This window comes from Bos taurus, chromosome 21 (assembly GCF_002263795.3).
Source record: "Bos taurus isolate L1 Dominette 01449 registration number 42190680 breed Hereford chromosome 21, ARS-UCD2.0, whole genome shotgun sequence".
NCBI lineage: Eukaryota > Metazoa > Chordata > Mammalia > Artiodactyla > Bovidae > Bos > Bos taurus.
Window position 1 is genome coordinate 22,412,280 of NC_037348.1, and position 22,369 is coordinate 22,434,648.

A 22,369-nucleotide genomic window follows, 5' to 3' on the forward strand; every position below is an offset into this window, starting at 1 on the left:
TTCCCATGGCTCACCAGAGACATATGTAGTGGGCACACGTGTGGACACCTGGATGTCAGGTCCATTGCCACGCCAAGCTGTTGCTGAAAAGCTGCCTTGTCTGGGGCCCTGTGTTCCTGCAGGAGATTAGCTGCCTGGGATCTGAGCAGCCATGTGGAAGAGCCCACCCAGATCTCTTTTAGGAGAAGGAGAGAAGAGAGCAGAGGAAGGGGGTAATGAAGAAAGTGTGAGGGAGAGAGGAGGGGAAGAGAGAAGGGGATGGAGGGATGGAGAGGGGCGTGGAGGAGGGAGAGAGGAGGGGAAGAGAGGAGGGAACAGAGGGATGGAGAGGGCATGGAGGAGGGAGAGAGGAGGGGATGGAGGGATGGAGAGGGCATGGAGGAGGGAGAGAGGAGGGGATGGAGGGATGGAGAGGGGCGTGGAGTAGGGAGAGAGGAGGGGAAGAGAGGAGGGGACAGAGGGATGGAGGGGGTAGAGAGGAGGGAAAGAGAGGAGGGGACGGAGGGGTGGAGGAGGGAGAGAGGAGGGGAAGAGAGGAGGGAATGGAAGGGGGTGTGGAGGAGGGAGAGAGGAGGGGAAGAGAGGAGGGGACGGAGGGATGGAGGGGGCGAGGAGGAGGGAGAGAGGAGGGATGGAGAGGGCATGGAGGAGGGAGTCGGGGATGAGAGGGAGGGGAAGGAGAAGAGTATATGTTTATGTGTGGAGCTGTGAGGAGAAGAAATGGGGAGTGAGAACAGAGCAGCTGGGAGAGGCGGCCTTGACCAGGCCTTTGACTCTCTGACTCCCGAACTCTGTAGTGAGCTAGGGAGCTGCAGAGACACCCCAAGACTAACAGCACATTTGCCCCTCACCCCAACCCTTAAATTTCCAGAACTCTGGTTTACTTGTGGTAGATGAGATTGGTGACACACGCAAAGCCACCGTAGGTACCAGAGGGGACCTTTTGATCTGGGAGTGAATGCTTGGTTCCCAGTAGGTCTGAGGCTTCTTGCCCAAGTTTGGGGGGCTCTGCTACCAAGAGATGATGCTTTTACAAAGTTCAGTGGGTGGGGACTCCTCAGGATGGTGTGTGGACAGCAGGAGCCCTGTCTTCCCTTTAAAGTACTCAGCCCCTGGGTCCCATTCCCTTTTAACCAAGTGGCTTCTCGCAGTACTTGCTCCTGCTGGGATCTGTCTCAGTAATGGAAGGAAGGGGGTACTGGTCACAACGGATCTGTTTTCATCTTGGTCCTTCTGCTTCAATTTTGTTGCCTACACCTAGTTTCCATTGCATCATTGCTGGCAGCTGTATAGTCCTTTATAACCTTGCTTCCTTTCAGTTCTATCCTCCTTCCTTTCTGTCTTTTCTAAGAATCTAACAGCTTTATGGAGGTGTAATTCACATGACATACAATTCCCCCATGTAAAGTGCATGAATTCAGTGATTTTTGGTATAGTCACTGAGTTGTATCCTCTTTTCTTAAGATTCCAGACCACCCCATGTCCTCATCATCTCAGAGCTAGTCTTCCCCCTCCGCTGGCATCACACTGATCCCATCCTCAAGACAGATGACCTTATTGTGGGGACAGTGGCCAGTAGGCACTTTCCACCAATAAAATATTTAACTTAAACAGTCCCACAGAGGCCTCAAATTCATAGACAAGTGCTGCTTCAGACCCTTCCCCCTGGCAAGGCCCCATCACCACTCAGTCTCTCTACTTATAATAGATTTTTAAAAGCTAAACACAAATAACACAGCAAATTTACCAGCTGCTTGACTTGTAATAAATCTGCTTAGGAATCTGTACTATCCTTGAACAATCTTAGTTCTGGACAGATAAGACTGTCGCATCGTTCCCGCTTTCTAACCAGGGTTACCGTCTAGCAAACGAAGTGGAGCCTATAAATGGACAACAAATAGATGGGCAATTATATAATGTGTCAGATGGTTTAAGAGCCATGAAGAAAAAGCAGACTGAAGGGACAGAAATTGATGGTGAGGTTGCGGATTGGTAGCTTATGCATAGTGGTCACAGAAGGCTCCTCACAAAGTGCTGTTTGAATAAAGACCTGAAGGGAGTGAAGAGTGAGCCCACAGAAATCTGAGGGGAAGAACATCCCAAGCAGAGGAATAGTAAATGCAGAGACTCAGAGCAGGAGTTTGCCCTGCATGGTTGAAGAACTGTTAGATTATCCTGGGCATGTAGGCTAGGGTAAAGACTGGACTTTACTCTGCATGAAATGGGACAATCTGGAAGGGTTTTGAGGAGAGGAGGAACATGATCTAGTGGGTGTTTTAAAAGCAGCACTCTGGCTGCTGTGTTGAAAATGAGTAGTAGAGGCAAGGGGGCTTCCCTGGTGGCTCTGTGGTAAAGAATCCACCTGCCAATGCAAGAGACATGGGTTTGATCCCTGGGCTGGGAAGATCCCCTGGAGAAGGGCATGGCAACCCACTCCAGCATTCTTGCCTGGAGAATCCCATGGATAGAGGAGCCTGGCAGGCTGCAGTCCATGGGGTTGCAAAGAGTTGGACATGACTTATGGCTAAACAACAACAGTAGAGTCAAAGAGACCAGGCAAGCAGGCTTTTGTGGGAATCCAGGAAAGAGGAGAAGATGATTGGAGGTGCTGAGAAATGGTTGGATTTTTGAAGGTAGAGTTGATGGGATTTGCTTATGGATTTAGATGAAGGTTATGAGGGGAAAGAGAGGATTTGAGGATGCAGAGGTTTGGCCTAAGCATCTGGAAGGCTTGAGTTGGCATTTACTGAGTGAGAAAGAAGGTAGGAGGAAATCAAGAGTTAGATTTTGGCCACATTAGGTTGGAGATGCCTCTCCAGGTAGAAAGCTAAGTCTTGAATCGAGGGATACCGATTAATTAATGATGTAGTGAATGCCTACTGAGGGGCTTATGAAGAAGCAGAAGAGAGAACATGTTACTGAAGTAACTGAAATAAAGGTAGGCAGTTATCCCATAAGTGAAACAAACAGGAGCACGAGGGAGGGTGGGGTGACTTCTGACAGGGACAGTCAGAGAGCGTCCTCCTCCCTTGCCTAGGAGGCCCGTGTCCCCTTGATGAGCATTTGGGGGGGGCGCCCACAGGTGTGTGGCTGTGCGGTGTTTTCAGTGGGTTGTAGCGGGGACAGCGATCAGCAACAGGGTCTGGGCCTTCCCTTTGTGTCCTCGGTGCCCACAGAAGTCTTGGCATTGGATCATTATGAGATGGGTGAACCTGTTCTTTCTGAGCCTCAGTTCTTCATGAATAAAATGAATAGGTCGTACTAGTCCAGAGCCCTGGAATCAACTGGGAAGCTTTAAAAACCAATGCAGAGATCTGTCCCAGGCCCATTGAATCAGAGTTGCTACAGTGGAACCTGGGATTCTGTTGTAAAGTCACTCCTTGTGTTATTCTTTTGCAGCAGGTCCATCAGCGGTCTGCAGACAGGTATTCTGAAGTCCCTGGACCAGGTCATTCCTGAGGTCCACTTCAGCTCCAACATCCTGTGAGTCTTGTCAGAATGCTTGCACTGCAGTTCTCTTCCTGGGAAATGTAATTTTTGGTTGGAAGGGCCTAGAGAGGGAGAAAGTAGGGACACCTTGGGCAGGGCAGGCAGGGACAGGTGTGTCGGCCAGGGTTTGAAGGGCCTCAGGAAAAGGTTCTGGGAGGGGTGGGGGCAGTGACAGCCCACATGCCATTGGGTGTCAGGTGTGGTAGGTGTGTTCGAGGCAAAGGCCACGATCCCAACCCCCCTGGGCAGCAACCACAGAGCAAGAGAAAGGCAGACTCTTTGGAGAAGGCGTCCAGGAGGAGGGCGCCTGGAGCATGATCTCTGGGGGCAGGGGGCAGGTTTATACTGGGGGCCAGTGAGGAGGACAGCTTGAGCTCTGACCTACAGGCACAAGAAAGTTGGGGAGAACCACTAGTAACTGAAAGGTACCCTGGGCAGCGGCTGGAGAGGTGGACACAGAGCAGATGGGAATGGATTCTGCCTGCTGGGGAAGAGTTTGAGCTCTGTTCTGAAGGTGATGGGATTTTGAGACGGGATCAGATAAGCATTTTATAGCAATCATTCTGGCAAAGACCAGACAAAGAGACAAATGGAACTTTTTCTTGTTTTTGTGTGGGTCCTTTGGGGCACAGTTTTCTTGTATACAGCTGAGACTCTCTCTGGCTGTTTTTTGCTAATGATTAGAATACCAGGGGGAGAAGGCAATGACACCCCACTCTAGTACTCTTGCCTGGAAAATCCCATGGATGGAGGAGCCTGGTAGGCTGCTGTCCATGGGGTCGCTAAGAGTCGGAAACGACTGAGCGACTTCACTTTCACTTTTCACTTTTCACTTTCATGCATTGGAGAAGGAAATGGCAACCCACTCCAGTGTTCTTGCCTTGAGAATCCCAGGGATGGGGGAGCCTGGTGGGCTGCCATCTGTGGAGTCGCACAGAGTCAGACACGACTGAAGCAACTTAGCAGCAGCAGTAGCAGTAGAATACCAGGTGCCTCATGAAATGAAGCGCTGGCCACTGACCAACTCAGAATGGCCATGACTTGGGGTCAGTTAGATCTGTAAGGAGGCCTCAGGTGTGTATTGAGGAGGGCAGTAGTATATATGTGGTAGACAGTCTGCTTGTCTTCTTTAGGATTCAAGTTTTACATAGAAATCCGATAGTTTTAATTTGTAGCCTAGCCTGTTCAGTTTCTCAGAGGTCCTTCAAGTTAGCTTAATTTTACATATTAAGCCAAGACTTGCCCAAGATCCTCACACAGTTAATTGGTGAAGGATAGTTCTTCCTGTTTCCTTTGATTCAGCTAAAGTTTCACTGAGCTACCATCTCTAGCCCCATAGTAGCAATGTCTTTTTCTGACGTTTCTGAACGTCCGGACTGACATTCCTGCAGGTCATGGGAGTAGCAGCTTGCTCACTCATTCTCTCTTTTGTCCAGCTTCCATCTTGGTTCAGAAGTTCTCCCACCTGGGAACCAACCCAAGTGCTTTCTTAGTATCTGCTAAGTAATCTTTCTCTTTCTCTCTCTGTGCTTTCATACAGATTGAGTAATTTTTTGCTTTCTTATCCCCTGGGATGCTCCTTCCAAAATAAAAAGCTGAGGGTAACTTCTATTTATTCACTTTTAAACCTTTAACTGTTAATAACAATAATTGAACATGGATGATGTCAGTATTTACACCACATTTGATCATGTGGGGCAGCAGCGTAAAGAGGTCACCTGCAGGTTGTAAAACACACATATCTTCTTCCTTCCCTGTAGTCTTCATCCAGCAAGCAGTGGCAGATGCAGAGAAACTTGTCTTTGTGGTCTCACGGCCCAGTGTTTCCTGAATCATGTGGTCTTTCATTTCCATTGTTCTATAAATCTTCGATGTTATTTGTTGCCTTGTCTCATTAGACAGATTGTACTGAATAGAGACAGACTTTTCTTAGATTTGGAGGGCATCTCCCCCACTTAATGTCCTGTTTTTGAACTCTCATTAATCTGTTGTTTCTGAACTTAACGCTGTTAAGAAAAACAGGCCACCAAGTTTTCAGTTTCTCAGAGCCATTAAAATTTTTTTTTCTAAATTTCAGTAAATGTGGATGTTACCACGTTTGTGTATTTTTCCTTTAACAATTTCAGTATATTTTCTGACTAATGGATTACGTTGTTGTGGACCTATATGTTCATTTACTTCAGACTGCAAAAATGCAGCCTTCTACTCTCCAGTGTTTGAGGTTTGGTGAATAAACCTATACTTCAGTTATGCTCCGCCTTGCCCCTAAACCATCATCTCTAGAATAAAATAGAGCTCTGATTTTTAGGCTCTTATTAGAAAGCTTTTCCATCTACTCAATCTCATTTTTTGAGACATTTTCCAATTCTGGTACATCTTTCTTAAGATAGGGAGCCAAAACTGCACAGCACATCTTGCTGTGGACACGGAGTGGTTCTGAATAAGGGTGGGATCACGAGTTTTATTTTGTTTCCACTGTCCTTTCTGATACTGCCCAGTATTTTCTGGGCTTTCTGTGATGAGACATGCAACACAATGTCTTAAGGGAACAGTCTAAGTTGATGCTTCTTTATTGAACAGTTTAGCTCAGAACCCATTATTCTAAAAGTGTAATTGGAATTGCTTTTCCCTAAGTGTTCCTTCACGTTTGCCTTCACTAAGGCTTCTTTGCCATAATTTTGCCTATTCATACAGCCTCCTGAGAACTTGTCTTTTAATTTTGCATTTTGATTTCTGGAACAGCTTTTAGGCCATTTGCAATCTTGAAGGTTGCATTTTATTGTTTCAATAAATATTTATTGAGTGCCTAATGGAAAATGCAGTGGTGAACAAGACAGATAAACCTCTTCCCTTGTGAATCTAACAGCCTAGTGTATTTTCTGCTAGATTATTGGTTCCGAAAGCATTTTAAATATGATACCTCGTTTTCAAGTTAATTTTTTCATGAACTCTTATTCAGTAGTGGGGTTTCTTTTGTGTTTGTTTTTTTATATTTTTTTCTAGCTAATTTTTGGCTGTGCTGGGTCTTTGTTGCTGTGCAGGTGTTCTCTTGTTGTGGTGAGCAGGGGGTGCTCTCTGGTTGCAGTGGCTCCTCTTGTTCCAGAGCACAGGCTCTGGGTGCATGGCCTTCTGTAGTTGCTGCACATGGGCTCAGTGGTTGTGGCTCCTGGACCCTGGAGCTCAGGCTCAGCAGTGGTGGTGTACAGACTCAGTTGCCCTGCACCTTGTGGACTCTTCTGGACCAGGGATCAAGCCTGATTCTTATCTACTGCACCACCAGGGAAGTCCCAGTAGTGGTGTTTCTAACGGCTGGTCACTGGAAGCACGTTTGTGGATATGAAGTTGGGTGCCCTATGGGTTGGAAACTACCATTCTAGGCAGTTTATGAAAGCTTATCAAAGTTTATGAAAGTTTATCAAGTTCCAGTCCAGAACTGGTCAGTAGTTTTAAAAAAATGCTGTTGTTCATGATTTCCCATAAACAACAATCAGATAAAGACAGACATACACACAGCAATGTGGAATTCAGTTTGTTGGTTTCTCTGGTGGAATTTTGGCATTAGAAATTCTGCCTACTAGTTCTGCCATAATTATATTGCTTTTATCCTTCCAAAGAATTCTACTAGGTTAATCAGGCCTGATGAGGGCCCTTTCAAAATCACGGTGTTCCCTCCCTCTCATCTAGTTGATGTTAACTTAAAAGTTTGGCAGAATGTCCTGGGCAGCAGGTAGACCCTGTAATAAAAGCTGGGACTTTTATATTCACTTTATTAATTTTTTTAGTTTCCAGATCTTCCCTGAATTGAAAGTTATTCTGAGAGGATACAGTGTCAGTCTGCCAGTTCTGAAGTTGTTCTTCACCCTCAAGGGACTTGTATGCATCATAGCACATTTCCACCATCTCATCTCAAAGGGAGATTGGCTCTCAGCCTAGGCCCCGGAGCCCCAGGAACCTGCCTTGCCTGCTGATTGGCCGCTCTAGATCACTGGGTTAGGTCACCAGGTCTGCATCTGGCTTGTTCAGATGCTTTAGGGTGAGCTCTACTGAATGCTCTGCAGGGTGGGCCATGGATCCTAGACTGGTATTTGTGGCCCTGGGGCAGGAGCCTTCACCCTGTGTCCTGAGACCTGCCCCCAGGTAAGGCAAGGCAGGCAGGCAGCCTTTTGTGGTCTGCTCTTTCCAACTTTGGCTGCTTGCAACAGTTTGCAGACATTGGTGTGTGCTGAAGCTTATTATTTTGACTACACCTTTAATCTTAATTAAATTAGCAAAAAGCAAAGGAGAAAAGGAAAGATATAAGCATCTGAATGCAGAGTTCCAAAGACTAGCAAGAAGAGATAAGAAAGCCTTCCTCAGCGACCAATGCAAAGAAATAGAGGAAAACAACAGAATGGGAAAGACTAGAGATCTCTTCAAGAAAATTAGAGATACCAAGGGAACATTTCATGCAAAGATGGGCTCAATAAAAGACAGAAATGGTATGGACCTAACAGAAGCAGTAGATATTAAGAAGAGGTGGCAGGAATATACAGAAGAACTGTACAAAAAAGATCTTCACGACCAAGATAATCACGATGGTGTGATCACTGACCTAGAGCCAGACATCCTGGAATGTGAAATCAAGTGGGCCTTAGAAAGCATCACTACGAACAAAGCTAGTGGAGGTGATGGAATTCCAGTGGAGCTTTTTCAAATCCTGAAAGATGATGCTGTGAAAGTGCTACACTCAATATGCCAGCAAATTTGGAAAACTCAGCAGTGGCCACAGGACTGGAAAAGGTCAGTTTTCATTCCAATCCCAAAGAAACGCAATGCCAAAGAATGCTCAAACTACCACACAATTGCCCTCATCTCACACGCTAGTAAAATAATGCTCAAAATTCTCCAAGCCAGGCTTCAGCAATATGTGAACCGTGAACTTCCAGATTTTCAAGCTGGGTTTAGAAAAGGTAGAGGAACCAGAGATCAAATTGCCAACATCCACTGGATCATCGAAAAAGCAAGAGAGTTCCAGAAAAACATCTACTTCTGCTTTATTGACTATGCCAAAGCCTTTGACTGTGTGGATCACAATAAACTGTGGAAAATTCTTCAAGAGATGGGCATACCAGACCACCTGACCTGCCTCTTGAAAAACCTGTATGCAGGTCAGGAAGCAACAGTTAGAACTGGACATGGAACAACAGACTGGTTCCAAATAGGAAAAGGAGTACGTCAAGGCTGTATATTGTCATCCTGCTTACTTAACTTCTATGCAGAGTACATCATGAGAAACGCTGGGCTGGAAGAAGCACAAGCTGGAATCAAGATTGCCGGGAGAAATATCAATAACCTCAGATATGCAGATGACACCACCCTTATGGCAGAAAGTGAAGAGGAACTAAAAAGCCTCTTGATGAAAGTGAAAGTGGAGAGTGAAAAAGTTGGCTTACAGCTCAACATTCAGAAAACTAAGATCATGGTATCTGGTCCCATCACTTCATGGAAAATAGATGGGCAAATAGTGGAAACAGTGTCAGACTTTATTTTTTTGGGCTCCAAAATCACTGTAGATGGTGACTGCAGCCATGAAATTAAAAGATGCTTACTCCTTGGAAGGAAAGTCATGACCAACCTAGATAGCATATTCAAAAGCAGAGACATTACTTTGCCAACAAAGGTCTGTCTAGTCAAGGATATGGTTTTTCCAGTGGTCATGTATGGATGTGAGAGTTGGACTGTGAAGAAAGCTGAGCGCCGAAGAATTGATGCTTTTGAACTGTGGTGTTGGAGAAGACTCTTGAGAATCCCTTGGACTGCAAGGAGATCCAACCAGTCCATTCTGAAGGAGATCAACCCTGGGATTTCTTTGGAAGGAATGATGCTAAAGCTGAAACTCCAGTACTTTGGCCACCTCATGCGAAGAGTTGACTCATTGGGAAAGACTCTGATGCTGGGAGGGATTGGGGGCAGGAGGAGAAGGGGACGACGGAGGATGAGATGGCTGGATGGCATCACTGACTCGATGGACGTGAGTCTGAGTGGACTCCGGGAGTTGGTGATGGACAGGCCTGGCGTGCTGCAATTCATGGGGTCACAAAGAGTCAGACATGACTGAGCGACTAAACTGAACTGAAGCTTATTATTTTGACTACACCTTTAATCTTAATTAAGTTACTTCACCAATTTTCTAGCTGGCAGTCCCTTGCTGAGTCATGCTAGATATACTTTAAGAGTTTTATAGTAATGATTTTTGGAGCTCTCTGTAAGAAATTCCTCAAATTTTTTGGCCTGCCTAATTTCTTCTTCTTTTCATAATGTTAAAAATATAATGTAATAAAATTACTTAAGTAATAAAATTTGAAATAAATAGTTTGAGGAAATAATTTTAAAGTGTAGATAAAAAGGAAAGAAAATTTCATCTGTTCAGATATTTTTAACATTTTAGACTATTCCTCTCCCCTTTTTCATAAAAGGTATGTTAAATTTTTGGGGTTTGTTTTAAATAGAGATCCGCCATACCATTTATTAGCTCTGGTTTTGCTAGCAATAGATAGCTTTTGCTTTGACCTCTGACCATTCTCAGCCCATTCCTGAGGTTTCTCTGTGTGGAGAACAGGACTTCACGTAGGATCTCTGTGATTCAGAGGTAAAGGTGGCGGGCTCCTCACTGACCCTTGAAGCACCCCGCCAGCTGCCACCACTCCTCTCCCACATGCTTTTCCCAGCCCCTTAAAAGACCAGTCTATTCAACCCTGCTCCCTCAACCATGTTTTCCTAGACAGAAGAGGAGCCCTGGGGAGTGGAAGGTAAAGCAGATACCACACAGGTATCTCCTTACATTTGGGACTGGCCTGCGTAGTAGCTTACTTGGTACCGGGACCTGGTGCTCCCACCATACCCAGTGTCTTCCCCTCACTTATGGGCTCCAACACTTCTGTCCCACGAGATAATCACTTGTTATCCAGAAACTTTTACATCTCTTCAGTGATTCTGCCAGCTCATATTCTGTTAAGATAATTGGGGTTTCACTTTGTTAGTATCTACCATAATTAGACATCTTCCCAATTGGGGAGGAGTCTGTTTCGTGTTCTGTGAGAACTCTTTAAGAAGGCAGGTGTGTTTTGTTGGGGCTTGGCGGGGTGGGACAAGAAATCAAGCCTGCAAGCCTGTTGATCCCATGGGGTGGCAATAGATACACCTATGCTGACTGGTCCCCTGTGATTCTAAGTGTTCCTCTTTTTTTCCCTATGTTTTCCCTTTTTTAAATTATAAAAGGAGTCTACTAGCACACACAAAATAACCCACCAGTAATCCCACAAGCCTGCATAAATCACTTTTTTCTTTCAATCTTGGCCCAAATGCATGCTAAGTTTTACATTGTTATAGTTTGACATAGTTTTTGTATTTATCTTTTCTTAAACTTAACACTGTAAGTGATTTTCCATGTTGCTACCTAGGTTTCATAATTGGAGTTTTTAACGATTACATAATAGTCTATTAACCATTCCTTGTCCATGGACATTTAGATTTCTTTGTATGTCTGCATGTGTTTCCTTTTGGTGTTGTTTTAATAATACCATACACTTTTGCATATAACTTGCGGGTGAATTTTTGTTCTTAGAACCAATTTCTGGCATTAGGGTTCCTGGGCCCAGGGATTCACCCCTTATCTGGTTCTGTGTAGCCACTGTTCTGCTTTATGAAAGAGCTGTGTCGGTCAGCATTCACAAAGGCTTTCAGTACCAGCGTGGTGTAAGAGACACTTAAGCATGTCAGGCTCTGGGATGCTACAGCAGATGCAGGATTTATGGGCTGAACCAGGGAGATGGTTGGGTTTCTCTTCCTCTTCTCAGCAGGTTTGAACCAGCCAGCCCCACATCTCAACTAAAAGTGAGTGCGTTAGTAATTTCTTAATGGAAGGCCTCAGGTTTCCTCCTTTGCAATAGTTTTGTAGCTTTGCTTCTCCAAAGCATGAAGAAATCAGGTAGATTTTCTTTTCTTTGTGTATTAAAGTAAACTTGAGGGCTTAACTGTTCCCTGGTCAGCTTGGTGACTGTGTGCTTCTTTGAGAGTCACCCAGTCCCTCAGGTTTAGTGATCCACTCACCAACCAGTAATGAATTTGGGGTGAAAATTAAGGAATCAAGCAGACACTGACTAGAGAAAAAAAAAACTTGGGGATGATATAATAGGCTAGAGTTTATCTATGAGATAGCTTAAATCCTGGCAATAGTAAACCATTTTTAATTTGATTGAATTCATGCAGCAAAAAACCAAGTTATACAAAGTTGATGATCAATTACTAAGAGTAAATTAGCAGAAATTATAGCCAAGTCTGGGCTTCCCTGGTGGCTCAGGTGGTAAAGTGTCTGTCTGCAATGCAGGAGACCTGGGTTCGATCCCTGGGTTGGGAAGATCCCCTGGAGAAGGAAATGGCAGCCCACTCCAGTATTCTTGCCTGGAAAATCCCATGGACGGCGGAGCCTGGTAGGCTGCTATCCATGGGGTCACAAAGAGTCGGACATGACTGAGCCACTTCACTTTCACTTTTCACTTTCATGCATTGGAGAAGGAAATGGCAACCCACTCCAGTGTTCTTGCCTGGAGAATCCCAGGGACGGCGGAGCCTGGTAGGCTGCTGTCTATGGGGTCTCACAGAGTCGGACACGACTGACGTGACTTAGCAGCATGATTGTGGAGTGATGACATTCCCTGAGAAATTGAGGGAGTATCATGTGACTGTACCCTATTTTCAGTTATGTAGCCAGCCAGGAATTTCCCTGTTTGATACTTAGAGCCCACCAGGCAGGCATGTCACAATGTACTAACTTTTCTCTCCACTCCTCCCTCCAGCATCCCCAGCATTTTGGAAACCTATTGAGGTAGAACTCAGGGGTGTGGCTTCCCACAGAGTGGGGGATTTGTGTGTGGGCGTGCTGGCTGCACGCGTGTTAGTGAGTGGGTTATGCAATGAAGATGATGTTGGATCGAGCCTTGGTGGGATCTGGCCATCACTAATTCTGTTCTGTTTCTGTTCTAGCCCTTGCCTGCATCCAGCCATGGGGGATATGAAGACTCCAGACTTTGACGACCTTCTGGCTGCCTTTGACATCCCAGACCCCACCAGCCTTGATGCCAAGGAGGCCATCCAGACCCCCAGTGAGGAGAATGAAAGCCCCCTCAAACCCCCAGGCTTGTGTGTGGATGAGAACGTGTCCTTGTCTCACTCAGGCTCAGCCTCGGATGTGCCAGCTGTGAGTGTCATCGTCAAGAACACCAGCCGCCAGGAGTCATTTGAGGCGGAGAAAGACCACATCGCCCCCAGCCTCCTGCACAATGGGTTCCGGGGCTCTGACCTGCCTGCAGACCCCCACAGTCTAGGCCACAACTGTGGGAAGTTTGACTCCACGTTCATGAATGGAGACAGTACCAGGGGTTTCCCCGGCAAGCTGGAGGCCTCCAAGTCAGAGCCGTTACCAACTTTTAACCAGTTCAGTCCGATCTCCAGCCCAGAGCCTGAGGACGCCATCAAAGACAATGGGTTTGGGATGAAGCCCAAGCACTCTGACAGTTACTTCCCGCCCCCTCCTGGGTGTGGGTCTGTGGGGGGCCCTGTCCTGGAGGCTCTCACGAAGTTTCCGGTCCCGGAGCTGCATATGTTTGATCACTTTTGTAAGAAAGAACCCAAGCCTGAGCCCCTGCCCCTTGGCAGTCCGCAGGAGCACGAGCGAGGTGGGCAGAAGGCATTGGAGGTGCACAAGGAACTGGATGCCAGTCGATTCTTTGGGGATGCCCTGGACTTCAGTAGCCATCCCGGCAACAGTATTGGAGAGCCCAAGGGGCTGGCCTCAGAGCTCGGCACCGGCTCGGCATTCCCCCCCAGGCAGCGCCTCAAGCCAGCTCATTCCAAGCTGTCCTCCTGTGTTGCGGCCTTGGTGGCCCTGCAGGCTAAACGAGTGGCCAATGTCGCCAAGGAGGATCAGACCAGCCACACGAAGGATCCCTCAGGGCCTGCGAAGGAGGGCTCCAAAGGCAGCCCCAAGATGCCCAAGTCACCAAAGAGTCCCCGGAGCCCCCTGGAGGCCACCCGAAAGAGCATCAAGCCCTCTGACAGCCCTCGGAGCATCTGCAGTGACAGCAGCAGCAAGGGCTCCCCCTCCGTGGCTGCCAGCTCCCCACCAGCAATCCCCAAAGTCAGGATCAAAACCATCAAGACGTCTTCAGGGGAAATCAAGCGAACTGTCACGAGGATCCTGCCAGACCCCGACGACCCCAGTAAGTCCCCCTCTGGCTCACCGTTAGGAAGCGCCACCGCCGAGGCCCCGAGTGAGGCACCCGAGGACGAGGCCACCACCCTGTCTGGGGTGGAGCACTTTGCTGAGGTGGGGGCACAGCCTGGGAGCCCCCAGAGTGACCGGAAAGGGGAGGAGTGCACAGCGAAAGCCAGTGAGCCTTCGCCTTCCTGCTTCAGCTCCGGGGCCCGGGGCCAAAAGGGGGCCGCCTCGGGCACGCTGGAGGGCAGAAAGCCGCAGCAGAGCCCGGCGCCGCCAGCCTCCGCCCCCGCCCCTGCCAACCTCCTGCCCAAGGCCGTGCACCTGGCCAACCTGAACCTGGTCCCCCACAGCGTGGCCGCATCAGTGACGGCCAAGTCCTCCGTGCAGAGGCGGAGTCAGCCTCAGCCCACGCAGATGTCAGTGCCCCTGGTCCACCAGGTGAAGAAGGCTGCCCCGCTGGTCCTGGAGGTCTTCAACAAGGTCCTCCACAGCTCCAACCCCGTGCCCCTCTACGCGCCCAACCTCAGCCCGCCAGCGGACAGCAGGATCCACGTGCCGGCCAGTGGCTACTGCTGCCTGGAGTGCGGGGATGCGTTCGCCTTAGAGAAGAGCCTGAGCCAGCACTACGGCCGGCGGAGCGTCCACATCGAGGTGCTGTGCACGCTGTGCTCCCAGACCTTGCTCTTCTTCAACAAGTGCAGCCTGCTCCGGCACGCCCGCGACCACAAGAGCAAGGGGCTCGTCATGCAGTGCTCTCAGCTGCTTGTGAAGCCCATCTCTGCGGACCAGATGTTCGTGTCCACCCCTGCGAACTCCACGGCGCCAGCCGCCGCGGCGCCCCCCTCCCCCTCCCAGCCCGGCCAGGCTTCCAGCAATGCCAGCACCCCACTCCCCGCCTTGCCGCTCTACCCGGACCCCGTGAGGCTCATCCGGCACAGTATCAAGTGCCTGGAGTGTCACAAGCAGATGCGAGACTACATGGCAATGGCCGCACACTTCCAGAGAACGACTGAGGAGACCGAGGGGCTGGTGAGCAGGGCCGCCTCCCATCTCTGGGGCAGTTGTCAGGCCCCGGGTTCACACAGACCCATACCTGGGCTCACTGATCTAGGGCAGTGGGGGCGTTGGAAGAGCCCTGGGAGAGGAACCTGCCTTGCTGGCTAGCCACCCACCTGGATGTGTAGTGCTTGGGATTTCCTGAGAAAGCGTCCTGCCCGCAGCTGAGGGGGGGCCCTGATGGTCTGCGGTGTGTATCTGTGGACACTCCGCTCCCCTCCAGTGGCTGAGGGCCTGTTGCCCGGCCAGGGCTAGGTCTCTGCTGGATGCCCCGGACTCTGGCCGCGGTCAGTGTAGTCCTTGCACGTGCCCGAGAACTCGGGGGCAGGGGTTTGTGTGTCACTGCCCGTGCCTCAGGCTGTATGTCTGAGAACCGTATCTTCACCAGGTTGTTGTGCCCACAGTGGACATGGCTGCTTTCTTTCTGAAGAATCCCTTTGGGGAAGCCGTAGCAGGGCCAGTAGGAGGATGTTGTGGAAGAAAGGAGAGTAGACTGTAGAAGGAAGGAGTAGTAGGCCTACTTGAGTAGGCCCCAGGCAAAGGCTTTGGGGCCTCCTCTTGTCTCTGTTCTTATCTCTCGGTCCGATTCCTGGTTATGCTTGATGAGATCATGATGAGTGTGTGTTTATGCTTGATGTGTGTGTGCACGTGATGAGATCCTAATGAGTGAGAGTGTGTGTGTGTCTTAAGGCACTCCATGCTGAAAGCACCCTTTGGCACCCTGTGTGTCAGTGGTGTCCATGTCAGCAAGGTCGTCTGCAGAAGCAGGCCTCCTGACGGCCTCATCTCCCTTCTCCAGGTGGCTCTCTTCGTAGCTTAGCCATGCCCACCCGCTCACCAAGCCTCCTTAAGCCAGGGCCACAGTGGCCCATGCACCTGTTGGTGTCTTGATGAGCTCTGCATTTGTCTTCCGAGTGGCACCTGTGTGCACGGAGGCTCTGTGTTGAGAGCAGGGATGCCAGTGGGAGGAAGACCACAGCTCCTTCAGGAGCTCAGGATGGCTCAGCAAGGGCAGGGCTCCCCACCCAGACTGCTGGAGTGTGGAGCAGGCTAAGACTGGGGCTAAGACACGCTTGTGAACAGTTGTGTAGAGTTCCTTCGAGGGACTGACTCATCGTGGTTCCAGGCGTAGGGAAGGTGCCTGTGCTGTGGACATGACATTTGAGTTGGCTCTGCAAGGGTGAGTTTGGAGGAAGGGGAGAGACAGGTATGGAAAGTGTAGAGTGGCCGGAGGAACAGGGAGTGGTTAGGAATGAGGGGGTCCAGCCTTGGGGGTCCAGGGCTAGAGGCCGGAGGTGGAGTTCAGTGGGCAGCCCCCAGGAGGAGCCCGCGTGGTGCACAAGTCTGTTGCCGCTCATCTTCACCTTCTCAGTTTCGGTTTGCATTTCTTCCTGGTGAGTTAGGTGGGGTGTGGGCCCCCCGGTCCATTTCCTCTGGGGCTGCATCAGCATGGTTGCCTTGGACAGGAGTGGGTCTTCTGGGTCCTGTGGTCAGAACTTTGCCAGTGGATGTCTGATGCCTGGGCCCATGGTTGCTTTCCCCCCACACTGTTACTCACCTGCCCTTTAAAATCTGAGCCGGCTGACGTCCAGGTGTAGGATCCCAGGCTGGCACCCTTCTCGTCCTGCATCTTCTCTGTGTCATTCCCTTCCAGTGGGAGCTGCGTAAGAGGGGTCCCCGAGCCCCAGGCTGGGCTCCACTCTAGGGGAGGGACTGCAGGGAAACGTGCTCGGGGCCTTTGACTTCTTCCCCGGAGTCTGAACCCCTCCCTCTTCAGTGGCTGGAGGGGTCCTCCCTTACATTCCAGGCCTCTTTGTTGGGCAGGTGTCATACAGGTTCTTATTTTTAAGCTTTTGTTTAACTATAACGTTATTATAACAGCTAACCAAATTAGTAACAATTCCTTAATATTGTCTTAATACAAGTCTGTAGACAAGTTTTCCCTTTGGGTCAAAATTGTCTTTTTATAGCTGAGCTTATTGTGAATCACGAGCCAAATGTGGACCACGTGTTGTGTTTGTTTGTCCCAGCTTTTAAATATTTCTCAATCTAGAGCAGTACCTCTTCCTGCTCCACCCAAAAATCACCCAGTGATTTTTCACATCATCACTGTATTGAAGAAACTGGGTCATGTGTCCTAAGAATTTTCCAGGACTGTTCTGGGTTTGACTGATTGCTTCCTGAGGCTTTTTCAGGATAATTTTGAGTTCGGCTGATTGCTTCCCCAGACAATAAAATTTGTTGTTCTATACCCAATATTTTATCTATAGACTAGACGTTAGCAGTGACGACTTGATTAGATTTAGGTTCAGTGTTGAGGAGTGGGAGTACTGTGTTCTTCATAATTCCTTACTTCAGGGAGGCCCAGAGTTCTTGATTGTCTCAGTTTTAATGATGCTAAACTTCATCATTGAGTTTAGGCTAGTGATGTTCTGATCCTTTTCTTAGAAAATTCCCTGTCTTTTTACCATTAATAATTGCTGCTTGAGTCAGTGATTTTATTAGGAGTTGTGCGAGGGTGTGGTAAATTTTATTATTCTCATTTATCAGCTGGAATTCTGTGTAAAATATCTTCCCCGCTTCCTTTGAGGGCTTTTAGGTTACCCTGAAATGTAGTTTATGTTGAAAAATTGGATAAGTTTGTTTCCCTCAGTTAATAGTTTTCACAGTAGTGAATGGATGCCCCGGCAATCCTAAATGGTGTTTTAAGAGTCCCTCCTCTAATAGTTTTAAAAGTTGTGATAAAATACACATAACATAAAGTTTTAAATGTACAGTTTAGTGGAGTTAAGAAGGTTCACATTGTTGTGCCATCAATTTCCAAAACTCTTCATCTTGCAAAACTGAAACTCTAAACCCATTAAATACAAGTCCCTATTCTCCCCACTCCTTCCCCGTCGTAACCACATGCTACCTTCTGTTTCTATGAATTTGACTAGAATAATCAAATTTCTAGAAAATGGAATCATACAGTGTTTGTCTTTTTCTGAAGGACTCATTTCATTTAGTATATCTTTAAGATTCATCCATGTTCCAGGGTTTGATAAATTTCCTTTATTTTTTGAGACTGAATAATATCCTGTTGTTGTATGCCCCACCTTTTGTTTCTCCACTCACTCATTGGTGGACACTGTGTTGCCTCTAGTTGTATTATGAATAATGCTGCTGTGAACACGCTATGTGCATGTGTGCTAAGTGGATTCAGTCGTGTCCGACTCTACGACGCTAGGGACTGTAGCCGGCCAGGCTCCTCTGCCCATGGGATTCTGCAGGCAAGAATACTGGAGTGGGCTGCCATGCCCTCCTCCAGGGGAGCTTCCCGACCCAGGGAATGAACCTGCATCTTTCACGTCTCCTGCATTGGCAGGCGGGTTCTTCACCGCTAGTGCACCTGGGAAGACCAAGCATGGTATCCAAATAGCTTTTCAGTTCTTTGTGTGTGATCAAGTATTTCATTTTATGGAATTATAGTTGCTGTACAAAAAAGTTAGAGTCCATTTATAGTTACTGTAAAATATCATCTTTATTCCCTGTTCTGTACCATATCAGTTCCTTTGGGTATATATCCAGAAGTAGAATTGCTGGATCATATGGTAATTCTATTTAAAATTTTTCAGGGAACCCCCATACTGTTTTTTCCTACAGGGACTGTACTATTTTACATTCCCACCAATAGTGCATCTTTTTTTTTTTTTTTAATCATAGCCACCCTAATCGGTATGAGGTGACCTCCTCTATTATTTAGTGTTAGTGTTATAATAAGCTCATTGGTTTCTATATATTTATTTTTATATTTATTTATATATTTATATGTTCAATCATTCTTGTTTTTTCTTTTCCATTATGGTTTATTACAGGACATTGAATATAACTCCCTGTGGTATACAGTAGGACCTTGCTGTTTATCCTTTCTCTGTATATAATAGTTTGTATCTGCTAATCTCAAGCTCCCAATACATCCCTCCCTCACCCCTTCTCCCCTTTGGCAACCACAAACCTATTCTCTGTGTCTGTGAGTCTGTTTCGTAAATAAAGTTCAGTTGTATCATATTTTAGATTCCACATATAAGTAATACCATACGGTGTTTGTCTCTTTCTGACTTGCTTCATTTAGTATGATAATCTCTAGGCCCATCCATATTGCTGCAAATGGCATTGTTTCATTTTCTATGGCTAAGTAGTATTTCTGTGTGTGTGTGTGTGTGTGTGTGTGTGTGTGTGTGTACACACATACATACCACATCTTCTTTACCCTATTCATCTGTCTGGGGACACTTAGGTTGCTTCCATGTCTTTGCTATTGTAAATAGTGCTGCTATGAACATTGGGGTGCATGTATGTTTTTTAATTATAAGTTTTTTGCTGATACATGCCCAGGAGTGGTAATTGCTGGATCACATGGTTACTGTATTTTTAACATTTTGAGGAAGCTCCATACTGTTTTTCATAGTGGCTGTACCAGTTTACATTCCCACCAACAGTATAGGAGAGTGCCTTTTTTCCCACATCCTCTCCAACATTTGTTATTTGTAGACTTTTTAATGATGGCCATTCTGGCTGGTGTGTGATGGTACCTTGTAGTTACGATTTGCATTTTTCTAATTATTAGTGTTAGTTGAGCATCTTGTGCTTGTTGGCCACCTGTATGTCTTCTTTGGAGAAATGTCTATTTAGATCTTCTGCCTGTTTTTTGATTGGGTCTTTTGTTGTTGTTGTTGTTATTGAGTTGTATGAGCTGTTTATATATCTTAAAAATTAAGCCCTTGTTAGTTGCACTGTTTGTTTGCAAATATTTTCTCCAAGTCCATAAGTTGTCTTTGTTTTGTTTATGGTTTCTATTGCTGTGCAAAAGCTTGTGAGTTTGATTAGGTCCCATTTGTTTAGTTTTGCTTTATTTCTGTTGCCATAGGAGACTGACTTAAAACATCGCTGTACTTTATATCAGAGAATGTTTTGCCTGTGTTCTCTTCTAGGAGTTATTGTCTCATATTTAAGACCTTAAGCCCTTTTGAGTTCATTTTTGTGTGTAGTGTGAGGATGTGTCCTAACTTCATTGATTTACACGCACCTGGCCGACTTGCTGAAGAGACTGGCTTTTCCCCATTGTATGGTCTTGCCTCATTTGTCAAAGATTAATTGACTGTCGATGTGTGGATTTATTTCCAGGCTCTCTGTTCTGTTTCCTTGATCCATGTGTCTGTTTCTCCACCAGTGCTACACTGTTCTGATTGCTCTAGCTTAGAAGTATTGTCTAAAGTCTGGAGGGTTAAACCGCCTGCTTTGTTCCTATTCCTCAGGGTTGCTTTGGCAATTCTTTTATGGTGCCATATAAATTTTAGGATTATTTGCTTCAGTTGTATGAAAAATGTCCTGATAAGGATTGCATCAAATCTGTAGATTGCTTTGGGTAGTATGACCATTTTAACAATATTAATTCTTCCAATCCAAGAGCATGGCATGTCTTTCTGTTTCTTTGAATCTTCACTTTTCTTTATCAATATTTACAGTTCTGAGCATGTAAGTCTCCTTCATCATCTTGGTCAGGCTTACTCCTAAGTTTTGTTTTGTTTTTGATGTGATTTTGGAAGGGATTTTTGTCTGAGTATTGCTTCCTCCACTTTCATGTCATTTCTGTCTGCATGAAACGCCTTTTTTTCCATTCCCCTACTTTCAATCTTGGTGTGCCCTTCGCTCTGAAGTGGGTCTCTTGTAGACAGCATGTTGTAGGCTCTTGTTTTGTTTTTAATCCACTCTCACATATTTTGATTGGAGCATTTAGTCCATTGACATTTAAGGCAATTATTGATTGATATGTATTACTACTGTACACCATAAAGTGTGTGTATTACCACTTTAAACCTTTGTTTTCCAGTTGATTTTGTTTCTTGTTTGTTCCTTTCTTTTGTTTTCCTTTTGTGGTTTGATGGTTTTCGTCCGTATTGTGCGTGTGTGTCCTTTTGTTTTTTGTCAGTCTGTTGTATGGCTTTGATTTGTGACTCACTGTTCTCAATGCTCAATTACCCCATTTTGGTCAGTGGGGGTCCCGGCAGGCTGGCTCCTGTGTTCCTGTGTTCCTTCACTTGAACTCATTAAACCTGCAGACGCTTCCCTGCTTTGAGCCCCAGCAAGATTTGGGCGCATTTCTTGTGCTAAACCTAGAATCATTCAATTTTTAAAGAGGCCATGATGGTTGTTTTTTTTTTTAAGTGAGAAATGATATTTAGAGGCTACATTCTGGGCACCAGATGTGCTTATTTTGCTGAATATGTTTCTAGGCCTTTTCAGTGGCCAGAGCTAAGAAATACAAAGTTTTAAAATAAGGAAAGAGAGATCTTGAGTTTATACTGCTACTGAAATGTAAGATTATACTTAAAAAAAAAAATTTTTTTTTGAATCTTATTATTTTTGGTTGTGCTGGGTCTTTGTTGCTGCACGGGCTTTTGTCTAGTTGCAGGGAGTGGGGCTTCTCACTGCAGTGGCTTCTCTTGTCGTGGAGCACAGGCCGAGGGCTCCAGTAGTTGTGGTTCCCAGGCTCTAGAGCACAGGCTCAGAAGTTACTGTGCATAGGTTTGGTTGCTCTGTGGCATGTGGGATCTTCCCAGATCAGGGATCAAACCTGTCTCTCCTGCATTGGCAGACAGATTCTTTACTACTAAGCTACCAGGGGAGGCCAAGATTATACTTTTTATGTAACTGATTTTATACTGAAAACCTTGGTTCCTAAAATTTTCCTACTGTACACACACATGTACATACATATCCGCACAGATTTCAAAATGTCAAGACCAATATTCTAACCTTAGGAAACCACATAAAGTTGAGGGTATATTTGCAGTTCTTCATATCCTTAGAATATATCATATTAAGGATGTGTAAGTCAAAATACTGTGCTGTAAAAGTCACAGAGAATACTTTTTTTTTTTTACCAACTCAGTGGCCTGTCTCGTTTCATCTGTGTTCTTATCCTCTCTCCCTCAGTGGATTATTTTTAAACAAATCCTAGCATTATAGTATCTATTGCAGTATACATATCAAAAATATGAAGTTTTTTCCTTAAAAAAAAAACCCATAGATATAATATCATCACACCTCAAAATTAATAATAATTCCTTATTATCAAATCTTAATATCAAGTGTCAAATGTCTCAGTATTGTCATCATTAAGTTAGGGTTAAAATATCCAGTTGTCTCATTTCTTTTTACACTTGGCTTGCTCAGATCAGGATCCAAATCAGGGCTATCCATTGCAGTTGTTGAAAATTTCTTTTAAGTCTCTTTTAATCTGTAAATTCCTCTTCCCTCAATCTTTTTTGTTTTTTTGCCTTGGCATTTCTTTTGTTGAAAAAGCTGGATTGTTTGTGCTGTAAGGGCCCTACATCCTGGATATCACTGCTTAAAACAGATGTTTTCCTGGCCTCCCTAACAGCTTATAAGTCTGAGCACTCCTGAGCCCAGGTCAGTGGCTCCCGTGTTACTATGAGGGGCCTCTCCCCACATAGGCCCCTGCTCAGTCTCTCGCTCTCCCCTCTGGGCTTCTGGACTCTCCCTGTTTGAGAGCTTCTGTGAGTC

At 46.3% G+C, this 22,369-nt stretch overlaps 1 protein-coding gene across 8 annotated transcripts in view; it reads left to right on the forward strand.

The window, feature by feature from the left end:
- The window catches only part of ZNF592 (zinc finger protein 592), a 49,910-nt gene that overhangs the window by 15,414 nt on the left and 12,127 nt on the right, over nucleotides 1–22,369 (forward strand). For 4 of the 8 annotated variants that reach the window (XM_015459183.3, NM_001102036.2, XM_059879056.1 and 1 more), the window contains 2 exon segments: nucleotides 3,400–3,483; nucleotides 12,511–14,773. In XM_015459183.3, the coding sequence (XP_015314669.1) occupies nucleotides 12,530–14,773 (2,244 nt within the window). In that variant the 5' untranslated portion in view covers nucleotides 3,400–3,483; nucleotides 12,511–12,529. 8 annotated transcript variants of the gene reach the window in all.